Source organism: Musca domestica, unplaced genomic scaffold, assembly GCF_030504385.1.
Source record: "Musca domestica strain aabys unplaced genomic scaffold, Musca_domestica.polishedcontigs.V.1.1 286, whole genome shotgun sequence".
Taxonomy (NCBI): Eukaryota; Metazoa; Arthropoda; class Insecta; order Diptera; family Muscidae; genus Musca; species Musca domestica.
The window spans coordinates 375490-400661 of NW_026712295.1; the positions used below are offsets into that span (position 1 = coordinate 375490).

The following is a 25172-nucleotide window of genomic DNA, read 5'->3' on the forward strand; positions in this document are numbered from 1 at the left end:
CGCATTAAAAAGCTAATTTCAGATTTATCACCCCACGGCATACTTACACAATATAACCAGGTTCGTTGTGTTGCATTTGATGGCGCGGCGACATGGGTAGGCCATCGACACGAGACCACTGGACACGTGGTGTGGGTATACCAGTGGCCGTACAGTAGAGCATGCCTTGGCTGCCAACGTTAAGAACCTGAGGTTCTTTGGGATCGATATCAACGGTGGGACGTTCACGAGCTGGAATCAACGATATAATCAGGGTGGTACAGATTAGTACGAAAACTAGTAAATTGTTCGGAACGTTCTTATTACCAACTCCTTTCTTGAAAGCTTTGGCATTTAAAATTACAATAAATTACACAAAAATATGGACAAAAAAGGAGTGACAGACAGAGGAAGAGAAATGGAGCAAAGAAAATCCAAAAATTCATTCATTAAGGTTTGGTAATTTTTTTAATTAGTTTAGAATGCTTTAAATAAAAAAAGTAATTTTCATTTTTTCTCTAATATCTTTGCTTTCAGGTGTAAAAAGATTTGTAAAAATATCTCACATAGTTTGGTAGTTACAGCTAAATTTCCAAAATAACCCATGTATTAAAAATAATCATACGCACCCATGGACGAAATTTAAAAGTGTTCGAAATTGGTATTTTAAAATCAATTTGTTTATGGAAAATTGTAATTCATGGAAATCAAGGAAAAGAGATACTATTTCTAAAACAGTTTCGGCTATACCTTAAATATTTTATGGAATTATTTTAGTTTTTTTTTTTTTGAAATTTATTTTTTTTTTCAAATTTATTAAAAAAAAATATTTTAATAACAAATATAGCGTAGTTAATAATTTTCATTTTTTTTGTAATATGTTTTCTTTCAAGTGTAAAAAGAATTGTGAAAATATCTCATGTGGTTTGGCAGCTACAGCTAAATTTCCATAACAACCCATGTATTAAAAATACTCATACGCACCCATGGATGAAATTGAAAAGTGTCCGAAATTGCTATTTTAAAATCAATTTGTTAATGGAAAATTGTAGTTCATGGAAATCAAGGAAAAGAAATACTACTCGAATAACAGTTCCGCCTATCTCTTAAGTTTTTTAATGACATGTATTTAATTTTTTTGAATTTATTTTTGTCTGATTCTTAAAAAAATTACTATTTTAATAAAAAAATATAGCGTTGGTAATAATTTTCATTTTTACTCTAATACCTTTGCTTTCCAGTGTAAAAAGATTTGTGAAAATATCTCCTGTGGTTTGGCAACTACAGCTAAATTTCCATATCAACCCATGCATTAAAAATAATCATACGCACCCATTGACGAAATTGAAAAGTGCCCGAAATTGCTATTTTAAAATAAATTTGTTTATGGAAAATTGTGATTCATGGAAATCAAGAAAAAGGCATACTATTTGAATAACAGTTTCGGCTATCCCTTAAATATTTTATGGAAGTATTTTATTTTTTTTTTTATTTTAAATTCATATGTTTTATATTAAAAAAAAAAATTATTTTTGTAACAAAAATAATTTTGTTAACAATTTTCATTTTTTCTCTAATATGTTTGCTTTCCAGTGTAAAAAGAATTGTGAACGTATCTCACATGGTTTGGCAACCACAGCTAAATTTCCATAACAACCCATGTATTAAAAATAATCATACGCACCCCTGGACGAAAATTTAAAAATGTCAAATTTTGCGATTTTAAAATAAATTTGTCTATGGAAAATTGTAATTCACGGAAATCAAGGAAAAGGGATGCTACTCGAATGACAGTTTCGGCTATCCCTTAAATATTTTATGGAATTATTTTAGTTTGTTTTCGAAATTTATATATTTTCACATTTATAAAAAAAAAATGATTATTTTTATAACAAATATAATTTTGCTAATAATTTTCATTTTTTCTCTAATACGTTTGCTTTCAGGTGTAACAAGAATTGTGAAAATATCTCATGTGGTTTGGCAGCTAAAGCTAAATTTCCATAACAACCCATGTATTAAAAATAATCATACGCACCCCCGGATGAAATTGAAAAGTGCCCGAAATTGCGATTTTTAAATCAATTTGTGTATGGAAATTTGTAATTTATGAAAATTAAGGAAAAGGGATACTACTCGAATAACAGTTCCGGATATCCCTTAAATATTTTATGGAATTATTTTAGTTTTTTTTTTGAAATTTTTATTTTATCATATTTAAACAAAAAACATTATTTTTATAACAAAAATAATTTTGCTAATAATTTTCATTTTTTCTCTAATATGTTTGCTTTCAAGTCCAAAAAGAATTGTGAAAGTATCTCTTGTGGTTTGGCAACTACAGCTAAATTTCCAAAACAACCCATGTATTAAAAATACTCATACGAACCCATGGACGAAATTGAAAAATATCCAATTTTGCGTTTTTAAAATCAATTTGTCTATAGAAAATTTTAATTCATGGAAATAGCGGAAAAAAATTGCCATTTGAGTAACAATTCCGCCTATCCGTCTAGTTTTTTATGGAATTATTTACATTTTTTTTATTTCTTAATTTTTTCCTATTTTTTTGAATTTTTTTATTTTTCCCATAAAAGTCTCAGGTTGTTGAATTTTTATTTTTTCCCTAATCTCTTATCTTTCAATGGCACAAAGAATTTTAAAAATATCTTATTTGGTTTTGGAGTTATCATCTAAACTTTCATGTATCCAGTGAATTTATAATAATTATACGCACCCTTGGTAAAATATCAACATTTCCCTAATTTGTTATGTAAAGGTGGAAATTGATATGTGAGTGGGAGTGGAAAATTTTTATCACTTTCTATATTAATTTTTCGTTCCAAATTTATTTTCAAAACTAATTGTTCGATTTTATGCTAATGATTCTAGGATTTCACATTCTATAGTGTCTTCCACTAACTTGGAATCTGATATATATATTTTTCTAATCAATTATATTTTTTTGGAAGGAATCTTTTCCTTTCCTAAATGTTTGCGGAGACATAATAAATTCAAAAAATTCCTATTTTTAATTAAAAATTAAATTAATTTCACTTGAATGACAATATACCCATTTTTCACGAAAAAATTCTATTTCATCGCCATTTTAGAGTAGGACCTTACAAGAAAAGTGGTATATGTTCGAATTTTCATTTTTACTCCAATGAGTTGCCTTTCCATTTCAAAAAGAAATTTGAAAATATCTCCGCTAGTTTGGCAACTAGAAGAAATTTCCCAAAAATATCCATGAATTTATAACAATCATACGCACCCATGGCCAAAAAATAAATACTGCCTCAAATTGTTTATCTTTCAGAAAATTTCTGATTTTCACTTACGTTCAATTTCAATATATGTACTGGCTTGATCCGAGGCAACATTATTTTCGGCAACGCACACATAAACACCACGATTATCAGGGCGGGCAGAGCTAATACGCAAAACATTGCCACTTTGATGGACATTGTCACCCAACGACTCATGGACCTTGGTCCATTTAATGGTGGGACGAGGATTGCCAGAAGCTTCGCAGGTGATTGTAAAGTCATGGCCCTGGACGACGAGATGTTCTTCGCGCATGGTTCGGATAACTGGTGGAGTTCTGTAAAGAAAATCACATTTAAGTAAGGGGCCCCAAGCCATAGGTTCTATCCCCACTCACCCATAGGTATGTGTAGAGTCACGCGACTCCTCAACATTGACACGAGCATCAGAGGTATAATTACGACGTCCACGCATATCAATACCCACACAAGTGTAGGTGCCGGAATCACGAGGCGACGAGTCACGAATCTCCAAGGTATTGTCCAACAGGATGATATTATGTTGACGATAGATGGGATAACCATCCTTGGTCCATTCATATTTCAGATTGATATTTGAAATGGAGTGGCACGTCAGGCGGACAGTTTGACCAGCTTCGCCGGCATAATACGGTGGTTCAATGTACACGGTTTCACGGGGTGCTGGTGTCGATGGTGCAACTGCGGTCTCAACATACACTTCAGTGTATTTCTCATCCGCATAGCCTTCACCATTGCTGGCCTGACATCTGTATCTACCCTCATCGGATTTACGTGGTCTATCGAAGATCAAACGATTACCCTCAACAGTGACCTCGGTGGACATTTGGTTATCGACACGAATCCAGGTGACGGTGGGAGTGGGATTGCCGCTTACATCGCAGACAATTTCGTTGGGTACATATTCGGTAAAGGTGTGATAGGGAGCCAGGCTGTCGATCTTGGCCGGAGAGCGGCGGGAGGATTCTGAAAAAATACCAAATGTTGATTAAATGTAATTCAATTTTTTTTCTCCTGGGACTTTCGAAAATCTTTTGGGGTTTTCTTAAGTGCATACCATAACGGGCCAACATTTCTTTGGCATATCCTTTGTGACATAAAGGGAAGCATTAAAAATAACAATGAAAAGTAGTTACAGTTGGTGAAAGTAATCAAAAAAATATGTATAACCTGTTTTATTTATTTTTTAAAATTAATTAAAATTTTTTAATTTTTTGGAAATGTTTTTCAAATATAATTTTAAATTAATATCAAAAGAAAAATATTTTAACAAAATAATGTTTATTTTTTCTCCAACAGGTTGGCTTTCGGTTCTAAAAGGAAATTTGAAAATATCCCTATTGGTTTCTGAGCTACAAGCGATTTCCCAAAATAACTCAGAATTAATAATAGTCATACGCCCCATGGGACGATTCATAAAAATTTAATTTTTCTGGCAAATCTAAGTAAAATTTTTCTAGCTTACAATTTTTATTTTTTATCTGAAAACTTGTCTTTCGCTACGAAAAAGAATTTGATAAATGTTCTAGTTAGTTTCAGAGCTGCAACAAATTTTCCATAATTAAAAATCCATAATTAACCCATAAGAATATTCATATGCACCCCTAATCAAATTCTGTAAAAAATCTTTCTCAATCTTAATTTTCATTTTTTCTCTGATATATCATCTCTCGATGACAAAAAGAATTATGGAAATATCTCTAATATTTTCGGAACTACAATCGAATTTCCGAAACAATCCAAAAATAATAACAGTCATACGCCCTATGGGACGAATTTTAAAAATTGAATTTTCTGGCAAATCTAAGTAAAATATTTCTAGTTTACAATTTTCATTTTTCACCCGATAAGTCGTCCTTCGCTAAGAAAAAGAATTTGATGAATGTTCCAGTTAGTCTCAGAGCTGCAACAAATTTTCCATATATAACCCATAATTGATAAGAGTAATATGCATCCCCAATCAAATTCTGTAAAGAAATTTTTTTCACACATCATTTTCATTTTTTCTCTGATATGTCAGCTCTCGATTCCAAAAGAAGTTTTGTAAAAATTCCCATTAATTGCTGAGCTACAATCGAATTGCCAAAACAACCCAGAATAAATAATAGTCATACGCCCCATGGGACGAATTACTAAAATTGAATTTTCTGGCAAATATGAGATAAATTTTTCTATCTCACAATTTTCATTTTTTCTCTGTTATGTTATCTTTCGATGCCAAAAGGAGTTTTGTAAAAATCCCTATTAGTTTCTGAGCTACAAGCAATTTTTGAAATTAACCCATAATAAATAATAGTCATACCCCTATGCGACGAATTTTGATTTTTTTGGCAAATATAAGCTACATTTTTCCATTTCACAATTTTCATTTTTTCTCTGATATGTTAGCTCTTGATGCCAAAAAGAATTATGCAAATATCTCTTATATTTTCTGAGCTACAAGTAATTTCTCAAATTAATCCATAATAAATAATGGTCATACAAACCAATTTTAAAAATTTGCTGTTTTCCGTAAAACGAAGTGAATTTTGTTCTACCTCACAATTTTTATTTTAGCCATAATATGTTATCTCTCCATTCCAAAAAGAATTATGCAAATATCTCTTATATTTTCTGAGTTACATGGAATTGTCCAAATTAACCCATAATAAATAATAGTCGTACAAACCAATTTTAAAAATTTGCTGTTTTCACCAAAACGAAGTGAATTTTTTTCTACCTCATAATTTTTATTTTGGCTCTAATTTGTTAGCTCTCGATTCCAAAAAGAATTATGCAAATATCTCTTATATTTTGTGAGCTACAAGTAATTTTTGCAATTAGCACATAATAAATAATAGTTATACGCCCCATGAGACGAATCTCTGAAATTGAATTTTCTGGCAAATTTTTCCATTTCACAATTTTCATTTTTTCTCTGATATGTTATCTATCGATTTCAAAAAGAATTTTGTGAAAATCCCGATTAGTTTCTGAGCTACAAGCAATTTTTGAAATTTACCCATAATAAATAATAGTCATATTTCCCCTATTGACGAATTTTAAAAATTTGGATTTTTTAAAGTAAGTGAATTTTGTTCTACCTCACAATTTTTAGTTTTTCTCTAATATGTTAGCTCTCGATTTCAAAAATAATTTTGTAAAAATCCCCATTTATTTCTGAGCTACATGGAATTTTCCAAATGGACCCATAATAAATAATAGTCATACAAACCAATTTTAAAAATTAAAAAAAATTCCGTAAAACGAAGTGAATTTTGTTCTACCTCACAATTTTCATTTTTGCTCTGATATGTTAGCTCTCGATTCCAAAAAGAATTATGCAAATATCTCTTATATTTTCTGAGTTATATGGCATTTTCCAAATTAACCCCATAATAAATAATAGTCATACGCCCCATGGGACGAATTTTAAAAATTTGCTGTTTTTGTTAGAACGAAGTGAATTTTGTTCTACCTCACAATTTTTATTTTTACCCTAATATGTTATCCCTCGATTCCGTATGGAATTTTGCAAAAATCTCCGATACTGACGGAGCTATATTAGATTCTCCAAAAAGGTAACCAATTATATTATTAATACTCATATCCACCCTTTGCTAAATATTTAAATTTTGGTTAAAAATTATGTTAAAATAAGTTCCAAAATTTATTTTCCTTGTTAATATAACCTGCTTCCGCTTACCTGTAATGGTGATTGTCACATTGTCCTGGAAGATGTGCTGAGTCTGATCGTTGCGTGCCTGACAAATGTAGGTGCCGGAATCGTGAATTTGCAAGTCATACAGGCGCAAAACACCATCGGCCTGCTCATAGTGGAATGGCATATCACCGTTCAATTTGTACCAGGTAACTACAACGGGGGCCTAAAAAAATCAAAAGAAATTGATTTTTTTTAAAATTTTGAAATTTTTAAATAAAAATATTTTTTTTTAAATAAAAATTATTTTTTTTTAAATTTTTTTTTTCTAGATTTTTTTTTACCCACCCTATTGTAGGCGAAATAGCCGCTGCAACTCAAGGTTATGGATCCGCCAATGGGCACAATGGAAATCACAGGCTTCTTGATGGATACCGTTATTTGAGTTTTGTATTCCGGTTGGGGAGTGGTGCTAATTATTGGTCCAGAACCATCATCTTCTGTTGGGTTGTTGTTGTTTTTTTTTGGTGGTTGATAAAAAATATGAAAATCGGAAATTAGTAGAGGTAAAAGTGAATGGAATTTTAAATTCAATTTCAAAACAAATTCTAAGGTTAGTGACAATGATGAGTTGTTGTAATGAAAGGGTATTTCCTTGTTGATGGGAGGTTTTTTTGGTATCGATTTGAATTTTTTTTTAATTTTTTATTCTGGTCTAACTACAACAAAAACTACTTGGCTTTGGTTTGAGTTTTGTACATAAATATTTGTTGTTGTATCGTTGTTGTAGGAGGAAAAAGTTTTGATTTATTTTTTAATTATTTTTGTTGTTGTTGTTAGTATGTAGTTTTTCCAATCCTGGTCCACGGGAACCAAAATCGTAGTTGAGGGGTTTTTTTTACAGAAAATTACAACTCCGGGTTAAAATTGTAAAAATAATTAACAGAAAACATAAATCTCAACTTGGGTTAAACTAAGGAGTTTCATACGATTTTTTTCTCAAGGCCCACATTTTTTGGTATTTTTGTACACAGATATATTAAAAAAAATTCTAAAAATATATTTTTTTTATTTTACAATTTTTTTTCAAAATTTTAAGACATGTAAACTTAGGTATTATTTATTTTATGTTTTTTTTTTTTGGTTTGGTTTTGAGAGGACAGACATTAAAAAACAAGAGGATAGTTCAATAGACATATGTATGTATATATGTATGTATGTATGTTTTGAATGTATGTGACAGATAGTATGCTCCACAAAACAAAATAATTACTTGGTTTGGTTTGGTTGTTGTTGTATTTTATCCAAAAAATTTACACTACAAATTTACAATAACAAAAACACAACAGGATTTGCGCAAAAAGAAATCCTTGTCTGGTAGAACAAAAACAAATTTCCCATGGCATAGAGGTTAAACATTTGTTTGTTGTTGTTGTTTTTTTTCTAACTAATCAAAATCTAAACTAACTAAAATCTAATTAGAAAATATTGAAAATATTTTTTTTTTTTAATAAATTTATTTATGAAAATATTGCGAACCTTTACAGCCATAAAACAATTTGGTCATATTTCCTACGTACTGTTTGCCTCTGAAAATCATTAGGGTCTCGTTGGGCGAGATGGTCTGATTCAGTTCGATATTGAACTGAAAGCCACTACAACAGAATCCACGCTCTTTGACGCAGGGCTTATCCTCTTTATTGGCGGGCACTGTACGGTAAAATATTTTCAAGTTTTTTTGGTTTTAAGGCGTTGGGAAAATTATCGGGTTTCTTATACATATGTATAAATATATAAAATCCCTAACTTATGTTAATAAATAATATATTTAAAAAAAATTAAATAGTAGTAGTTGTTGATATTGTGTGAAAGTGAAGTGGAGAGTTTTGGGTTTCAGTTGAAAAACAAAAATAAATTAAAAAAAATCAAAAAAAAATTCTTTTTCAAAATTTTGTAATTTTGTCATACAGAAACAGAATTTTCAAATTTGCGGAAATAAAAAAATTTAAAAATGTTTAAAATCCCTAACTTATGTTAATAAATAATATATTAAAAAAAAAATTAAGTAGTTGTTGTTGTTGGTATTGTGTGAAAGTGAAGTGGAGAGTTTATGGGTTTCAGTTGAAAAAAAAATAAATATTAAAAAATCAAAAAAAATTTTTTTTCAAAATTTTGTAATTTTGTCAATTAGAACTTTTTTCAAATTTGCGAAAATTTTTAAAAAAAAAATCTGAAGAATTCTCGAATATCCCTTATCATAAATAGTATATTAATATACAAAATTATATTTTTTTTAAACCAAGAAAAAAATATAATTTTGTATATTAATATACTTATATTTTGTATAATAATATTTATGATATTTTGTATAATAATATTTATGATAAGGGATATTAGAGGATTAAAAAAATTAATTTAAAAAAAGTCAAAAAAACTTTTGTTTTTCAAAATTGTCAAGCAGAACTTTTTTTAAAATTTTCGAAAATTTAAAAAAAAAACTAAAATAATAAAAAATAAATTTAAAAAAATTGTTTTTTTTTTTAATTTTGTAATTTTGTAAAAATAGAACTTTTTTCTTCGAATTTTCGAAAATTAAAAAAAAAATTAAAATATTTTCGAACATCCCTTATCATAAATAGTATATTAATATACAAACTTACATTTTCCTTGGTTTCAGTTGAAAAAATAAATTAAAAAAAAAAAAATTTTTTTTTCAAAATTTTTTAAAGTGATTTTTTTTTCAAATTTTCGAAAATTTCAAAAACAATTCTAAAATATCCCTAATATCATAAATTTTAAAAATTATATTTTTTCCATTGTTTTTTAGACAATTTCAACCATCTTTAAATTTTCGAAAATGACGAATTTTGATTAAAACCATGCGAAACTGTCCAAAAGTGTTTCGAAACAAAAAACTATTTCTGATAGAAATTTTCCAAAAAAAAAAACTAAATTGTTGAAGATTTTTGAATTTTTTCTATGTTCGACATTTCGGAAACCGCAAAAAAGAGAACATTTCGAGTTAAATTACATCCTAAGGTCATTGTGCCTTTTTTACGAATTTTCGAAATTTCGAATATGGAAACATAATATGAAAATTTAAATTTAATTTGGAAAATTACACAAAAATGATTCGAACATATATTTTTTTAAATGGCAAATATAAATTGAAGTCTTGTTTTGACGTTTTTTGGAAATTTTTGAACATCTTCGAATTTTCGAATATGAGGAAATTTTGATTAAAAAGCTGTCAAATTGTCAAAAAAAAAATGTTTCGAAATGTCCTAAAACTATTTCTAATAGAAATTTCAAAAAAAAAAAAAAATTAAATTTTGAGAAATGTTCGAATTTCTATGTTCGAATGTTTCGAAATTGGAAAAAAAAGAGAAAACATAGATTTAAATTAAAGCCTAAAGACATTGTGTAAAGAATATTAAAAGATTCCATGCCAATAATTGCATTTTTTTACGTATATTCGAAATTTCGAACATGGAAAAATTATTCGAAAATTTAGATTTTATTTGAAAAATTAGACAAAAATGATTCGAACATAGTTTTCTTTATGTGAAATAAAAATTAAACATTTGTTTTGGTGTTTTTGAACATTTTATATCATTTTCGAATTTTTGAATATGAGGATATTTTGAATAAAACCAAGCGAAATTGTCAAAAAGTGTTTCGCAATGTCCTAATGATAGAAATTTTCAAAAACAAATAAAAATTTTGGAAATTTTTTTCTATGTTCGAAATTTCGAAAATCGCAAAAAGTAACATATCGATTTAATTTACATCCTTAAGTCGTTGTATTAAGAATATTAAATAACTCCATGCCAAAAATTCCTATTTTACGTATATTCGAAATTTCGAACATAGAAAAATAATTTGAAAATTTAATTTTTTTTGAAAAATTACAAAAACATTTTTAGAATATATATTTCTTTTTGTGAAATAAAAATTAAACATTTGTTTTGGTGTTTTTCAACATTTTCAACCATCTTCGAATTTTCGAACATGGGGAAATTTTGATTAAAAAGCTGTAAAATTATCAAAAAGTGTTTCGAAATGTCCCAAAACCTATTTCTGATAGAAATTTAAAAAAAAAAATCAAAATTTTGGAGCATTTTCGAATTTTTATCTATATTCGAAATTTCGAATGTCGAAAAAAAGAGAACAAATCGATTTAAATTAAAACCTAAAGTCATTGTATAAAGAATATTGAATAATTCCATGACAATAATGGTATTTTTTACGTAAATTCCAAATTTCGAACATTGAAAAAAAAAAAATCGAAAATGTTCCAAAATTTAGATTTTTTTTGGAAAATTACACAAAAATGTTTCGAAAATATTTTTTTAAAATGGCAAATATAAATTGATCTCTTGTTTTGGTGTTTTTGGAAATATTTGAACATTTTCGAACATAGGGAAATTTTAATTAAAAAGCTGTAAAATTGTCAAAAAGTGTTTCGAAATGTCCCAAAATCTATTTCTGATACAAATTTTCAAAAAAAAAAAAAAAATAAATAAAATAAATAAAAAATAAACAAATAAATAAATTTTGGAAGGTTTTTGGAATTTTTTCCATGTTCGAATCAAATTCACAAAAAGAGAACAAATTGATTTAAATTAAAGCCTAAAAGCCTAAAGCCTTGTATAAATAATACTAAATAATTCGATGAATATAATTGCCTTTTTTACGTATATTCGAAATTTCGAACATGGAATATTTCAAAAATTTGGATTTTATTTGAAAAATTACACAAAAATGATTCGAATGTATTCTAAAACTAAAACTAAACATGGAACAAATTTTCAAAAAAAAATTAAATTTTGGAACATTTGATTTTTTTTTCGATGTTCGAAATTTCGAAATTCGCAAAAAAGTGAACAAATTAATGTAAATTACATCCTAAAGTCATAGTGTAAAGAATATTAAAAGATTCCATGCCAATAAGTGCATTTTTTACGCATATTCGAAATTTCGAAAATAAAAAAAAAAAATCGAAAATGTTCCAAAATTTAGATTTTTTTTAGAAAAATACACAAAAATGATTCGAACGTATTTTTACAAATGTCAAATAAAAATTAAACCTTTGTTTTGGTGTTTTTGGGCATTTTAGATCATCTTCGAATTTTCGAACATGGGAAAATTTTGATAAGAGAGCTGCAAAATTGTCGTAAAGTGTTTCGGAATGACCTAAAATTACTATATTTACTAATTCCATGCAAAATTTTTTATTGTTTCCATTTTCGAAATTTCGAGCATAGGAAAAAATTCGAATATTTCCAAAACATTTCAAACATATTATCTTAAAATACTTCAAATATAATAATAAAAGACATTTTTAGGATAATTCTACTTTTTATATTTTTCGAAATTTCGAACATAGGAATTTTTGCAATCTTCGAAATTTTGGCTATAATACGAGAGTTAAAAATGTATTCGATGACTATGTCTAAATATCCCCCTTAACGAAAAATACCCATAAAAATTATATGGTTCCTGCGTCATTTTTTATGATCTTCGAATTTTCGAACATGGGAAAATTTTGATTAGAGAGCTGCAAAATTGTACTAAAGTGTTTCGGAATGACCTAAACTTACAAAATTTACTAATTCCATTCAAAAATTTTCATTTTCGAATTTTCGAACATGGAAAAAAATTTGAATATTTCAAAAAAATTTCGAACATATTATTTTAAAATACTCCTATTTTAATAATAGATAGATAATAATGTAATGTGTTTAAGAATAATTTTAATTTTTTATACATTTTCAAAATTTCGAATTTCGGAATTTTGAAAAAAATCCAGAATTTAAAAAAAAATAATTTATAGCAAAAATATTTTAATAAAAAATGTAATTTTTAGTATGTCTCTATATTTTTTTCGAACTTAATACTCCCTTCATTGCAAAACAGATAGTCCCTCTCTCCTCCCTCTCTTTCATTTATTTTCCTCTCACATTTTGTGTTTCTCAAATTTTTCTTTTTTTCGATTTCGATTCGAATTTTCCTTCAAAGCATTCTCAAGTGGTTATCAGAAAAAGTCTCAAAAATGATATATGAATCATGCCAAAGGAGGTTGGGATGGAAGAGATATATGCTTATATGTGTGTCTTACAGGGCGGGGGGAATTAACTTCCTCCGGCCCTCTGCTAGCTTGGACTTACCCATGTTTTGACAACGATCACCGGCATAACCAGATCTACATTGGCATTTGACATAGCCGCGTTCATCTAGGCTGCACGACTGGGTGTTGTCATCCTGGCAGGGACAACGACGACATGAGCCATCCGTTTGGCGATAATGCAGAGGGGCACAGGACTCACAGGATGAGCCAGAGTACTCGGGAGGACAGTTACACATTTCAATATCAATGGCCTGTTCGGCACCGGGCTGGGGTGTTTCGACGGCACTCTCCAAAATCACATCGCTAATGGAGGAACGTTGGGTGGGGATTTTGGGGGTGGCACGAATCAGGATGTGTTCCAAATTCTGGAGGACATTCATAAAGTCCAGGCGGGAGGCACGTTGCATGCCACCGCGTTGCATTGTTTGCCAGTTTTCATCTTCATGCAGACGGATCTTGTATTCCTCGTTGTCTTGTTCCGCGTTGGGGCGGGACCAAATCAGCTTCATGCCATTACCTATGAGGACGACATCATTGCCAGGCTCATAGTGGCCATAGGAATCAACGCTCAAGGTGTAGGACAATTCACCGCCATAGGAGTACAGTTGGTTGCCCAAGACGGAGCCACGCAAGCTCCAATACTTGGGTGTGTACGAGGTGTAGGAGTAGGTGTATTCATTGCGGGCCACATCGAAGTTCAGGTTATCACGATCGGCAATCTGACCCTCTTCATCGGTGAAGAGCGGGGGGCTGCCAAAGAAGTCAACGGGAATGAGTTGGCGATAGAGCGAGGCCGCAGAACAGGTGGTGGACTTTCCGGAGCAGAAACATTCCTCACAGCCATCGGGATTGTCGGCGGAGAGGGCATAGGTGCCGGGGCGACATTGGTCGCAGCGTGAGCCCTGGACGTTGCTCTTGCAATAACAGTAGTCGCCGTAGCAGGAAGCGGTGCCAGCCTGATTGCAGTGGTAACAGGTCTCGTTTTGTGGTGGCTGGGGTGGTTGTGGTGGTCTGGGACTACCTTGGGAGACACAGTCATAGGGAGTGCCACCGGTGGCATCACCCACATAGCCATAGGCGCAACGTTCACAGAAATCACCCTCGGTGTTGTCGGCACAGTTCAGACAGACTCCGGTTTCGGCATCGCATTGGCTGGAGTGGCCGTTGCATTCACAGGGTTCACAGAGACCCAGATAGAGACCGGCCTCCTCGTTGCGTTTGTAGCCAGGGGCACAGCGTTCACAGGAGGTGCCCACATAGCCAGGGGGACAGCGACATTCCTCCACCTCCCAGGCGCGTGCACCGCTACGGCTGCTGGCCGAGGCAATGTCCATGCTGACCGAGGTCAGGGCGCCATTCTTGGTGCTGGTGGTGTAGGTGGCCTTGATGTAGATGGCATCGATCTTTGATAGGGCCATTAGCAAATGTTGGCGATTCACGGTCTGACCATCGGAACGTTGCCAGGAGTTTTCGATCATTTGAATGGAATAGGAGTTGGGTTGGCTGGGATTAAAGCCGGTCTTACGGTAATGTATGAGGGTCACATCCTCACCAGACTTGATGACCACATCGGGAGAGGTGCTGCGCGACATCAAACCACCCGGCATGGGATTGTAGCTGAGGTTGTAGCTCAGTTTGCCGCCATAGGCAGTGATTTGATTGCCCAAGAATTGGGCGGGTAGGCTCCAGTACAAGGGTTCCGAGGTAGAGGGTTCGTTGAAGGTCAAGGAGGCACCATTCTCGTTGAAGGGCACCGGGGCAGGTTCGGTGTTGTAGTTACGGATCAGGCTGAAGCCATGGGGAGCGCGGGAGCGTCCAAAGCTAGAGGTGATTTGATCACGGTTCCAGGTGCTGCTGCCACAGCTGACGGGCAGGCCGCTACAGAAGCACTCAATGCAGCCGGTGTAGGTGAAGGAGTTCAGGTGGAAGGAGCCCGACTTACAGGTGTCACAGCGTTCACCACTTACCAGGGACTTGCATTCACACGTCTTGTTGGGCATAATGGAGTAGGTACCCTCGGCATTGCAGTTGTGATCGGGAGTGGGGTAGCAACGGCCACCTGGAGCCAGGGGATTGCCTTCATAGCCAGGGGCACAGGTCTCACAGCGACGTCCCATGTAGCCCTCATTGCAGCGGCAGGTCACTTCATTGTCGGGACCCAGGGAGCAGCCAGTGGCAAAGTTATTGGCTCCAGTCTGGGGGCAAGGACATTCACGGCAGGGTATACCACGTCTGGGATCACCATAGGTGCCCTCGGGACAGGGTTCAGGGATGTGAGGAACACAGCGACCCAACCAGGCACCGCCGGGCTGGCGAACATAACCAGGAGCACAGGACTCACAAGAATCTCCACTATAGCCCACAGGGCAGGAACATTTCTCCACCAAGGAGGCCTGGCCCAATCCCTGATCATAGGGTCCGGCAGAGGTCATCATAATGTTGGTCACTTCCACCTCCCTTTCGGTGGCCTCGATGTAGCCCAAACGCACCAAAACATTGTCCACATTGGTCAGGACCATCATGATTTCTTCTCTGGTGGCGGAACGGCCATCTGTCTTGGTCCAGCTGCCAGGCACGAAAGGAATTTCCATGTGGTTTACAAAACTGGGCTGGGCAGGGGAACGGGAACGATAGGTCAGGGTGAAGCCGTTGCCGGTCACAATGACATCGGGGTGGCGTGTGGGAGTGCCGGTACCATCGTAACGGACATCGTATTTCAAATAGCCGCCATAGGATTTCAATTGGTTGCCCATAAAGTCGGCAGGCAGGGCCAGGTAGGGAGTGCTACGGCTGCCATACAACACGTCGGAGGCACGGAACTGGACGCCATGGCGCAAATTCAAAATGCCCGATGAGGGAGCCTCATTGATGACAATGTTGCTGTAGGGGCTCAATTCCACATTGACGACGCGATGAGAGGTAATTGGAGGCTGGATGGTGGAGATAAAGAGGTCACTGGACTTGCACGACTTGGCAATGCCGAAACAGAAGCAGTTCAAACATTCGCTGGAATGTTGGGCATCATCGTTGAAGGTGCCAGGGCTGCAGACGCCGGGACGTTCGGGACGTTCCACGGTGACCATGGTGTCGGTGGTGAATTTGCTGCCCTTGGAGTTGATAATTTCACAGGAATAGGCACCGCTGTCGCCGTACTGCATGTCGGGACAGTAGAGGGTGCCGGTACCGCTGTAGCTCTTGGAGACACACTTTTCGGGTACATGGCCCCAGTTCAAACGCCAAACGATAACGGGAGTGGGGGTGCCAACACCAACGCAGGTCAGGTTCAATGAGTCGCCGGGTCTGAGGAATTGAGTTGGTGGGGGTTCACGCAACTTGTCGGGCGCCACTAAAATGGGGGAGAGAAGAGAAGAGAGAAGTTTTGGATAATTTTCGGGGGGTTCTGGGGGTGAGGTGATGATTTCGAATACTCACTGCAACCAATTTCATCGGAACCATCACGACAGTCATTGGTGTCATCACACTGGAAGGACTTGGGAATGCAATGGCCACTGCGGCACTGGAATTCATCATAACGGCAGGGGGCGCCACTGGGTTCGGGATCACAGCTCTCCTCATCGGAATTATCACCGCAATCGTTTTCACCATCACAACGCCAGACGCGATCCACACACTTGGAGTTGCGGCACATAAACTGATTGGGCTGACACTTACGGCCCTGGGAACAGCTGTGCTCATCGGAGCCATCCGAACAGTGCGGGATACCGTCACAGATCTGGGACTTGTCAATGCATTCACCGTTCATACAGGTAGCTTGTATGGCCGAACAAGCTGAGGGTAAACGATCGTCACGGGGATTGTCTGTGATGAGAGGGAGAGAGAAAGAGGGAGAGAATTGGGAGAGGGGAAGAGAGAGAGAGAGAGAAAATTAGATATTTGTTTCACGAATTTCAAGGAGAAAACTGGGTTGAGTTCTCAATTCTAAATTAAGAAAAAAATCTACGGGGAAAACTAAGTATTTACCATTGAATTTCCCACAAGGAAAAGCCATAATTTTGGGAGAGAACAGAGAGCAGAGAAGTTTTTTTGTGAATTTTTAACTAAATTTATTTTAGGCTACAGATCATGGACTGGAGTTGGGGTTAGGGGGGGGGGGGAGGCTTGGAAGAAAATTTATTTGTTTTTTTTGTTGCTGTATATTACCTAATCCAAAAAATTCCATGTCTATGTGCGGCACTGTGCCATATTTAATTTTTGTCGAGGGTACAAAATATTTATTGGAGCCCCAAGCTGCATGCAGGCACAAAAATATATTCACAACATTCGATTACGATTTCTCAGAGACAAGAAAATAAACCTCCAATTTCTTTTTTTTTCTTTGAAAATGTTCCCCATACTTACATTTTTCAACGGTCAACTGGACGGAGACTTGCTGTCCGGAAACATGGCGAGGATAGCCGACGGCCTCACAAACATAAGTGCCACCATCTTCAACACGAATATTGGGTATTTCCAAACGGCCATCTTTGTCGACGGCGCCCACAGGCAAGGGGCGGCCACCGGGACGGGTCCATCTGACCTTGGCACGGAGCATACCTTCGTCACGGCAACGGAAGATCACCTCACGTCCTGGAAAATTGTTGGGGTGGGGGTAAAAAAAGAATTAGTGTTTGGGGAAAAAAATTAAAAATTTCTTTATCGAACATTCCAGGCAATAGAATATTTTTTTATCGTGATATGAATATTTTTTTCTTACGGTGTATTTACAAAAATATATATAGTAGATATTCATATGTGTGTAATTTTTATATATAATTTTTTATATATTTAATAAATTTTATTTTGTTTAAGAAAATTATATATACATATAAAACATTATTTTTTTCAAAATTTTCGGCTTGGGCTCATAATAAACCTGCAGATTTCGGGGAATCTCCACATCAAGGGTCTTAGATGTCTGAGAGACATTAATAGCAAATTTTGTCAGCAATAATTTTGTAAAACAACTCAAAGCTCTAGGAAGCCGCTATAAGTCGAATTTGGTCGGATTTCTAAAAAACGGCATTTTCTGATATATTCTTATTTTCTACATTTTTATAAAATATAGCTTCAATAAACCCCTAGATTCCGGGTGATCCGCATACCTAAGGTCTTGGGTGTCTGAGACAAACTGACTCCAAATTCTGTGAGCTATAACTTTGTAGAACAACTCAAAGATCTTGAGAACCATTATAGGGCGATTTTAGAAGAAAAATATAAGTACCTACAAATATTTATATTGCATTTTTTGGCTTATATCATAAATAAACACCCGAATTTCGGGTGATCCCCATACCGAGGGTCTTGGGTGTCTGAGACAAATTAATTCCAAATTCTGTGAGCTATAATTTTGTAGAACAACTCAAAGCTCTAGGGAACCATTATAGGGCGATTTCAGAAGAAAACTTTATAGACATATAAATAAATTTTTTGAATTTTCCCATTAATAATTATTTTAGCCCACGGTTTCCTGTAGATCCCAACACCTAGGGTCTTGGGTATCTGAGACACATTGATTCCAAATTCTGTTACCTATAATGTTGTAGAACAACTCAAAGCTCTAGAGAACCATTATAGGTCGATTTTAGAAGAAAACTTTATATACACATAAATATATATTCTGAATATTTCACCTTATTAATTATTTAAACCCACGATTTCCACAGAGATCCCCACACCTAGGGCCTTGGGTATCTGAGACAAACTGACTCCAAATTCTGTGAGCTATAATATTGTAGAACAACTCTAAGCTCTAGCGATCCATTGTAGGTCGATTTTATATGAAAAATGTAAGTACATACAAATATTTATATTGCATTTTTGGGCTTATGTCATAAATAAACACCCGGATTTCGGATGATCCCCACATCTAGGGTCTTTGATGTCTGTGGCAAGTTGGTTCCAAATACTGTTAGCTATATCTTTGTAGAACAGCTCAAAGCTCTAGGGAAATATTATGGAGGCGATTTTGTAAGAGAAACATATACTCATATAAATATAGATATTGCAATTTTCGGTTTATACTCTGAAGAAGCTCACGGATTCCGGAAGATCGCCTCATCTAGGGTCTTAAATGTTCGAGACAAATTGACTCCAAATACTTTGAGCTACAATTGTCTGGAGCAATTCGAAGCTCTTGGAAGCCACCATAAGTCTCCTTTGGTAGATTTTTAGGAAAACGACAATATTTTATATAAATTGTCTCCATTAGTTTGCAATGAATTAATCTGAAATATCTTGAGAAACTTTTAGCTGAGGACCAGAATGTGGTTGAAGAAATTACTCTGGACACTATGGGGAGTAAATTTGTAGAACAAATATTAATACTAAAACCTCATTATATGGGAGTTTTGGTCGGAGTTTAAAAAAAGACAGACATTTTTCTCATATTTAAAATTTTTATTTGGAATCTACCAAAGGATTGCTGAGGATCCTTACACTTAAGGTTCCTAAGGTATGGGAAAAAGTTATTCAAAATAATTTGAGCCATAAATTTGTAGAACAACTCGAAGCTCTAGAAACCCATTGTAGGCCCATAAGGCTGAATTTTTGAAAAAACGCCAATATTTAATAGAAACTTTTCCTGGCATTATGTCACGAATCTATATAAGATATCTGGAGATACTTAAAGTTTAAATCCACAATGTGGTTGAAGAAATTCCTCAAAACACTGGGAGGAATAAATTTGCGGAATATTTGGAAACAGTAGAACCTCATTGTATGGGGTGTTTTTGGTCCGATTTTTTTTGAAAACGTTTGATGAATGAAGTGTGGTTGGCATTTTTTCAGAATGTTGTTCGCAACAATTGTGTGGAACATATTGAAACGTTCAGAATGCATTATAGGCCATTTTTGGTCGAATTTTCGGAGAAGGCCACTTTTCAGCAAATTTTCTCAATATATTTTTTTAATTTTTTAAATTATTTTTTTTTTAATATTTACAATTTTTATATAAAGATATGTATAAATTTAAATATCAAATGCTAATTTCTTTTTACTTGCAGTGCTGTACATATTTTTTTTGCTTTATTTTTATATTTTTATTTTTTTGCTTGAGTGTGCGTGTGTGTTTTGTATAACCATTAGAACTTACCCTCCCTTATATATCCTGTATTTTTTATTAATTATTTTATTTTTTTGTTTTTAATTTTAGCACAATTGGTTTTAGGTAAGCATTGGAATTTGTTGTTTTTTTTAATAAATATTTTTGTTGTTATAAGCAAAAGAGAAATATGGGAAATTAGATAAATTGTTATTTAACTCTTATTTAAAAAAATATTAAAAATAAATAATAATATTTCTTTATATAATTTAAGATAATTCATATATTTTTTAAATTAAAAATATTTTTTTATAACAAAAATTAATACTCACTTTCTTTGATGATTTGATTATCGGGATAGGTCTTCAAGTTCAATTGTGGGGCAGGGGTGGTAGGGCTATCAGCTGTTTATAAAAAATAATAAAAAAGATTAATGATTTGGAGAACAAATTTTTTTAGGCAGAAAAAAATTGAAAATGTAATAATAAAATTAAATATAAAAATGAAAAAAAAAAAAACGAAAATAATATATTTACATGATTTTTTTAATTTGAGAATTTAAAAAAAAAATATCCAAAATTAAAATTAATTATAATTACAATAAATTATTGAAATATTTTAAAATAATTGAAAATTTAAAAGTAAAATTAAATATAAAAAACGAAAATAATGTACTTTTTTGATAAATTTATTGTAATATAATTGTTTTTTGTATCTCAATTAAAATAATTTTTTTTAGTAAAAATGAAATAAAAATTTATTATAATCCCAATAAATTATTGAAATATTTTGGAACAAATTTTTTAACAGCAAAAAAAAAAAAAAATGAAAATTTTAAAATTTGAGAATGTTAAAAATATCCAAAATTAAAATTAATTATAATTCCAAAAAATTAAAAAAAAAATAAAAAAATAATAAAAAAATGTAAAAGTAAAATTAAATAAAAAAATTAAAAAAAATAAAACAATATATTTTTTTTTCGTAAATTTATTGTAATAATTATTATTTTTATATTTCAATTAAAATAAATATTTTTTTAGTAAAAATGAAATTAAAATTTGTTAAAATTGCAATTAATTATTATTGAAATATTTTGGAACACATTTTTTAACAGCAAAAAAAATGAATATTTTAAAATTTGAGAATGTTCTTTTAGTAAAAATGAAATTAAAATTTATTATAATTACAATAAATTATTGAAATATTTTGGAACAAAATTTTTTACAGCAAAAAAAGGAAATTTTTTAAATTTAAAATTAAAATTAATTCAAAGTAATTTTAATTTGAGAATTTTAATAAAAATATCCGAAATTGAAATTACAATAAATTATTGAAATATTTTGGAACACATTTTACAGCAAAAAAAAAAAAAAAAATGGAAATTTTAAAATTTTTATTTTTTTTTTAAATAAAATTAAAATTTATTACAATTACAATAAATTATTGAAATATTTTTGGATATTTTTTTTAGCAAAAAAAGACTATTTTAAAGTAAAATTTAATATAAAAAAATATATTTAAAGAAGTTTTTTTTAATTTGAGGATCTTAAAAATTAATTATAATTACAATAAATTATTGAAATATTTTGAAACTTTTTTTTTATAAATTTATTGTAATTATAATTAATTTTTATATTTCAATTAAAATTAATAAACATTTGTTTAGTAAAAATGATTTTAAAATTTATTATAATTACAAAACATTATTGAAATATTTTGGAATGTTTAAAAAAAATTGAAATTTTAAAGTAAAATTAAATATTAACAATTAAAAAAGAAACGAAAAGAATATATTTAAAGCATTTTTTTAATTTCAGAATTTTAAAATTTGAGAATTGAAATTAATTATAATATCAATAAATTATTGAAATATTTTGATATTTTTTTTATAAATTTATTGGAATTATAAATAATTTTTATATTACAATTTAAATTAATTAAAAAAAATTAAAATATTTATTTTTAAAAATTATTTTAATTGAAATATTAAAAAAAAATTAATGAAATATTAATAAAAAATGATTAGTGGTGCTTATGAGGACATGAAATAAATTCTGGTGCAACGAAGTGTGGAAAAATATTTTTGCAAATTTTAATTTGAAAATAATTTCAAAAAAATTGTTAGAAAATTATTTTGAAATGAATTTTTGGTGCATAAATTTGAAGATAATTGAAAAAAAAAAAAAATAAATTTATTTTGAAGTTGGTGCCTGGCTGAAAATTTCATTTTTCAAATCTCTTTTTTTTAAGGGCCAATATTGTTGGGAATTTTTCTAAAATACTGTGCATTATTAAATGGGGAAAATTTCCCGCAGTGAATTCAAAATGTTATCTCCCCCTTCCATTTGGATTAATTTTTTTTGTGCCACCAGCCTAAAATCCCAGTGCTTTAACACAGAAGGAATCAAATTTGGCATCCATGGGATCAAAACTTACTATCAATCTCATTATCCATGCCAGGACAATCTAATTCATCGCTGGTGTCGAGAGGACAATCTACGTTGCCATTGCAACGTAACGATGCCTCAATGCAGGGGCCATTTTCACAGCGGTACATATTGGGACCACATGCCCGACTGGTGAATTGGCCCGGCGATCCTTTCATATAGAAATCGACAAGATTAAAGCCTTTTTTATATATATTTTTTTTCATATCATGACACATAGAAACACACACATACATAACACATGAGGATGGTAATGATTTATAAAAAAATAAATAAAAAATGGAAAAATAATAGGAATTTCAAATAAAAAATATATATTTTTTTAAATAATGAAACTATAAAGTGAGAGGATGAAGTTGGCATTAAAACAGAAAATTAAATGAAAAATGATTAAACAACTATTTTATTATTTAAAAAATCTCTTCTGTTAAAAAAATATTTTTGAAATTATTTTCATAAATTTCAAAATTGCTTAATGTAAATTTAAAAAAAATCATTTTTATCTTTGTTAAACTTGAAAATATTGCAGATACCATCATTTCCTGCAAAAAAATCGGAGTATAACAGTTATGTTTTTAACTGTTATACAGCTGAATCTTATCAAAAATGTACACAACACAGTTGCCATTTAGTATTCTGTCAATTTAAAAGTTATAACATAATTTTTCGGGGTATAACAGTTTGGCAAACTGTTATAAACTGGTAAAAATTTTGTAAAAAATTTCAAAAATGCATTTTTTTGTGTTTAAATATTTAATAATATTCATTTTTTTGTTAATCATGATTTTTTAAAAAAAAAAAATTTTAATTAATAAAGTTTAGTTTATAACTGTTATACAATTAAAACTTAACGAAAATGCACACAACACAGTTGCCATTTAATAATGTGGCAATTTAGAAGGGATAACTACATTTTTGGGGTATGACAATTGTAGGCAAACTGTTATAATGTGTTAAAAAAATTGAAAAAAAAATAATTAAAAAAAATTAAATTATAACAGTTATGTTTATAACTGTTATACAATTAAAATTAATCAAAAAAATGCACACAAAACAGTTGTCATGTAATATTCGGCCAATTTCAAACGAATAACCACGTTTTAAGGGGTATAACAACTTTTGACAAACTGTTATACGGCCCGCAAATTTTAAAAAATGTTTTTAAAATGCATTATTTCTGTTTAAATATCTCAAAATATTGTTTGCTTTTCAATAAATTCATTTTTTGTGAAGTATAACAGTTTTTCACAAACTGTTATACAGTGATATTTTTTTCAATTATTATCAAATTGTTGTTTCCCAACATTTTTGTTCAATTCTCATTGAATTATTTCTCAATTTTTAGGGTACAACAAGATTTTTTGTGTATAACAGTTTAGACAAACTGTTATACAACAGCCAAAAGGCCTTTAAATTTACCCAATTTGCAAGTAATAGCAAGTTATATGATTTCCAATATATTTTTTTAGGTATAACAATTTTTTTTTATGTATAACAGTTTGGACAAACTGTTATACAACGGCCAAAAGGCCTTTAAGTGCACCCAATTTGCAAATAGTAACTATTTTTATGATTTCCAATATATTTTTTGGAGTATAACAGTTAAGTTAGTAACTGTTATACTATTGAAATCTATCAAAAATGCATACAAAACGGGTAACTTTTATTATCCTGCCTTCTGAGAATGAATTACTAAATTTTTTTGGGGGTATAACAATTTTTCACAAACTGTTATACAGCGGTAATTGTTGTTTTAAATTTGGCCTGCTATGAAATTGCCATGTTCTCACAATTTCTAAACATTCTTGTAGCATCCATTGAATAATCTATTGTTTTTAAGCGTATGTTTTTGACTGTATAACAGCTGTGACAAACTGTTATACAATAGCCGAAAGGTGTTTTAATACGTTAGATTGGATAATAGAAATGTGAAATAATTGGATTTTTGGAAGTATAACAGTTAACTTTCATAACTGTTATACATATGATAATGATCTAAAACTGCTAGAAAACGTTCCTCTTTTGATATTCTGCCATTTTTATGATTTCTAATAACTTCTGGAAGTATAACAGTTAATTGGTATAACTGTTATACAAATGAAAATGATCATAAACTGTTAGCAACGGCTCTCTTTTAAAATTCCCACATTTTTATAATTTCCAAACAACTTTGAGGGCTAATTATTTTGTTTAATTTTTAATTAATCCTCCGCGGTTTTTATAGCATCTAACAATAAATGTCGTTGTATAACAGTTGTGACAGACTGTTATACAACAGCCAAAAGGTCTTTAAATGTACCCAATTTGCAAATAATAATCATTCTTCATGATTTGCAGTAATTTTTTGAAGTATAACAGTTAATTTTTATAACTGTTATACAAATAAAAATGCATAAAAATTGTTGGAAAACGTTTCCCTTGCAATATTCTGCCATTTTGGAATGTAAAACATTGAATTTGACAGTATAACAGTTTGTGGCAAACTGTTATACCAAGTTTGAAATTTATAAAAATATTAGCATTTTTAATATTTTTGCATTTTTTTTGTTTAATGCCATTTCATTTTGATTTTTTTTACAATTTTTCTAACTTTGAAGAGATTTTTTTTAAATTATATTTGAATATTTTCACT

General features: G+C 31.4%; 1 protein-coding gene across 1 annotated transcript in view; it reads right to left on the reverse strand.

The window, feature by feature from the left end:
- The window catches only part of LOC101900481 (basement membrane-specific heparan sulfate proteoglycan core protein), a gene marked incomplete at its 5' end in the record, with an annotated part of 223463 nt that overhangs the window by 40354 nt on the left and 157937 nt on the right, over window positions 1-25172 (reverse strand). Inside the window, 10 exon segments of the mRNA XM_059124374.1 lie at window positions 48-231; window positions 3321-3583; window positions 3644-4250; window positions 6970-7150; window positions 7273-7424; window positions 8464-8634; window positions 13095-16400; window positions 16487-16873; window positions 17414-17641; window positions 20426-20497. Coding sequence (XP_058980357.1) covers window positions 48-231; window positions 3321-3583; window positions 3644-4250; window positions 6970-7150; window positions 7273-7424; window positions 8464-8634; window positions 13095-16400; window positions 16487-16873; window positions 17414-17641; window positions 20426-20497 — 5551 coding nt within the window.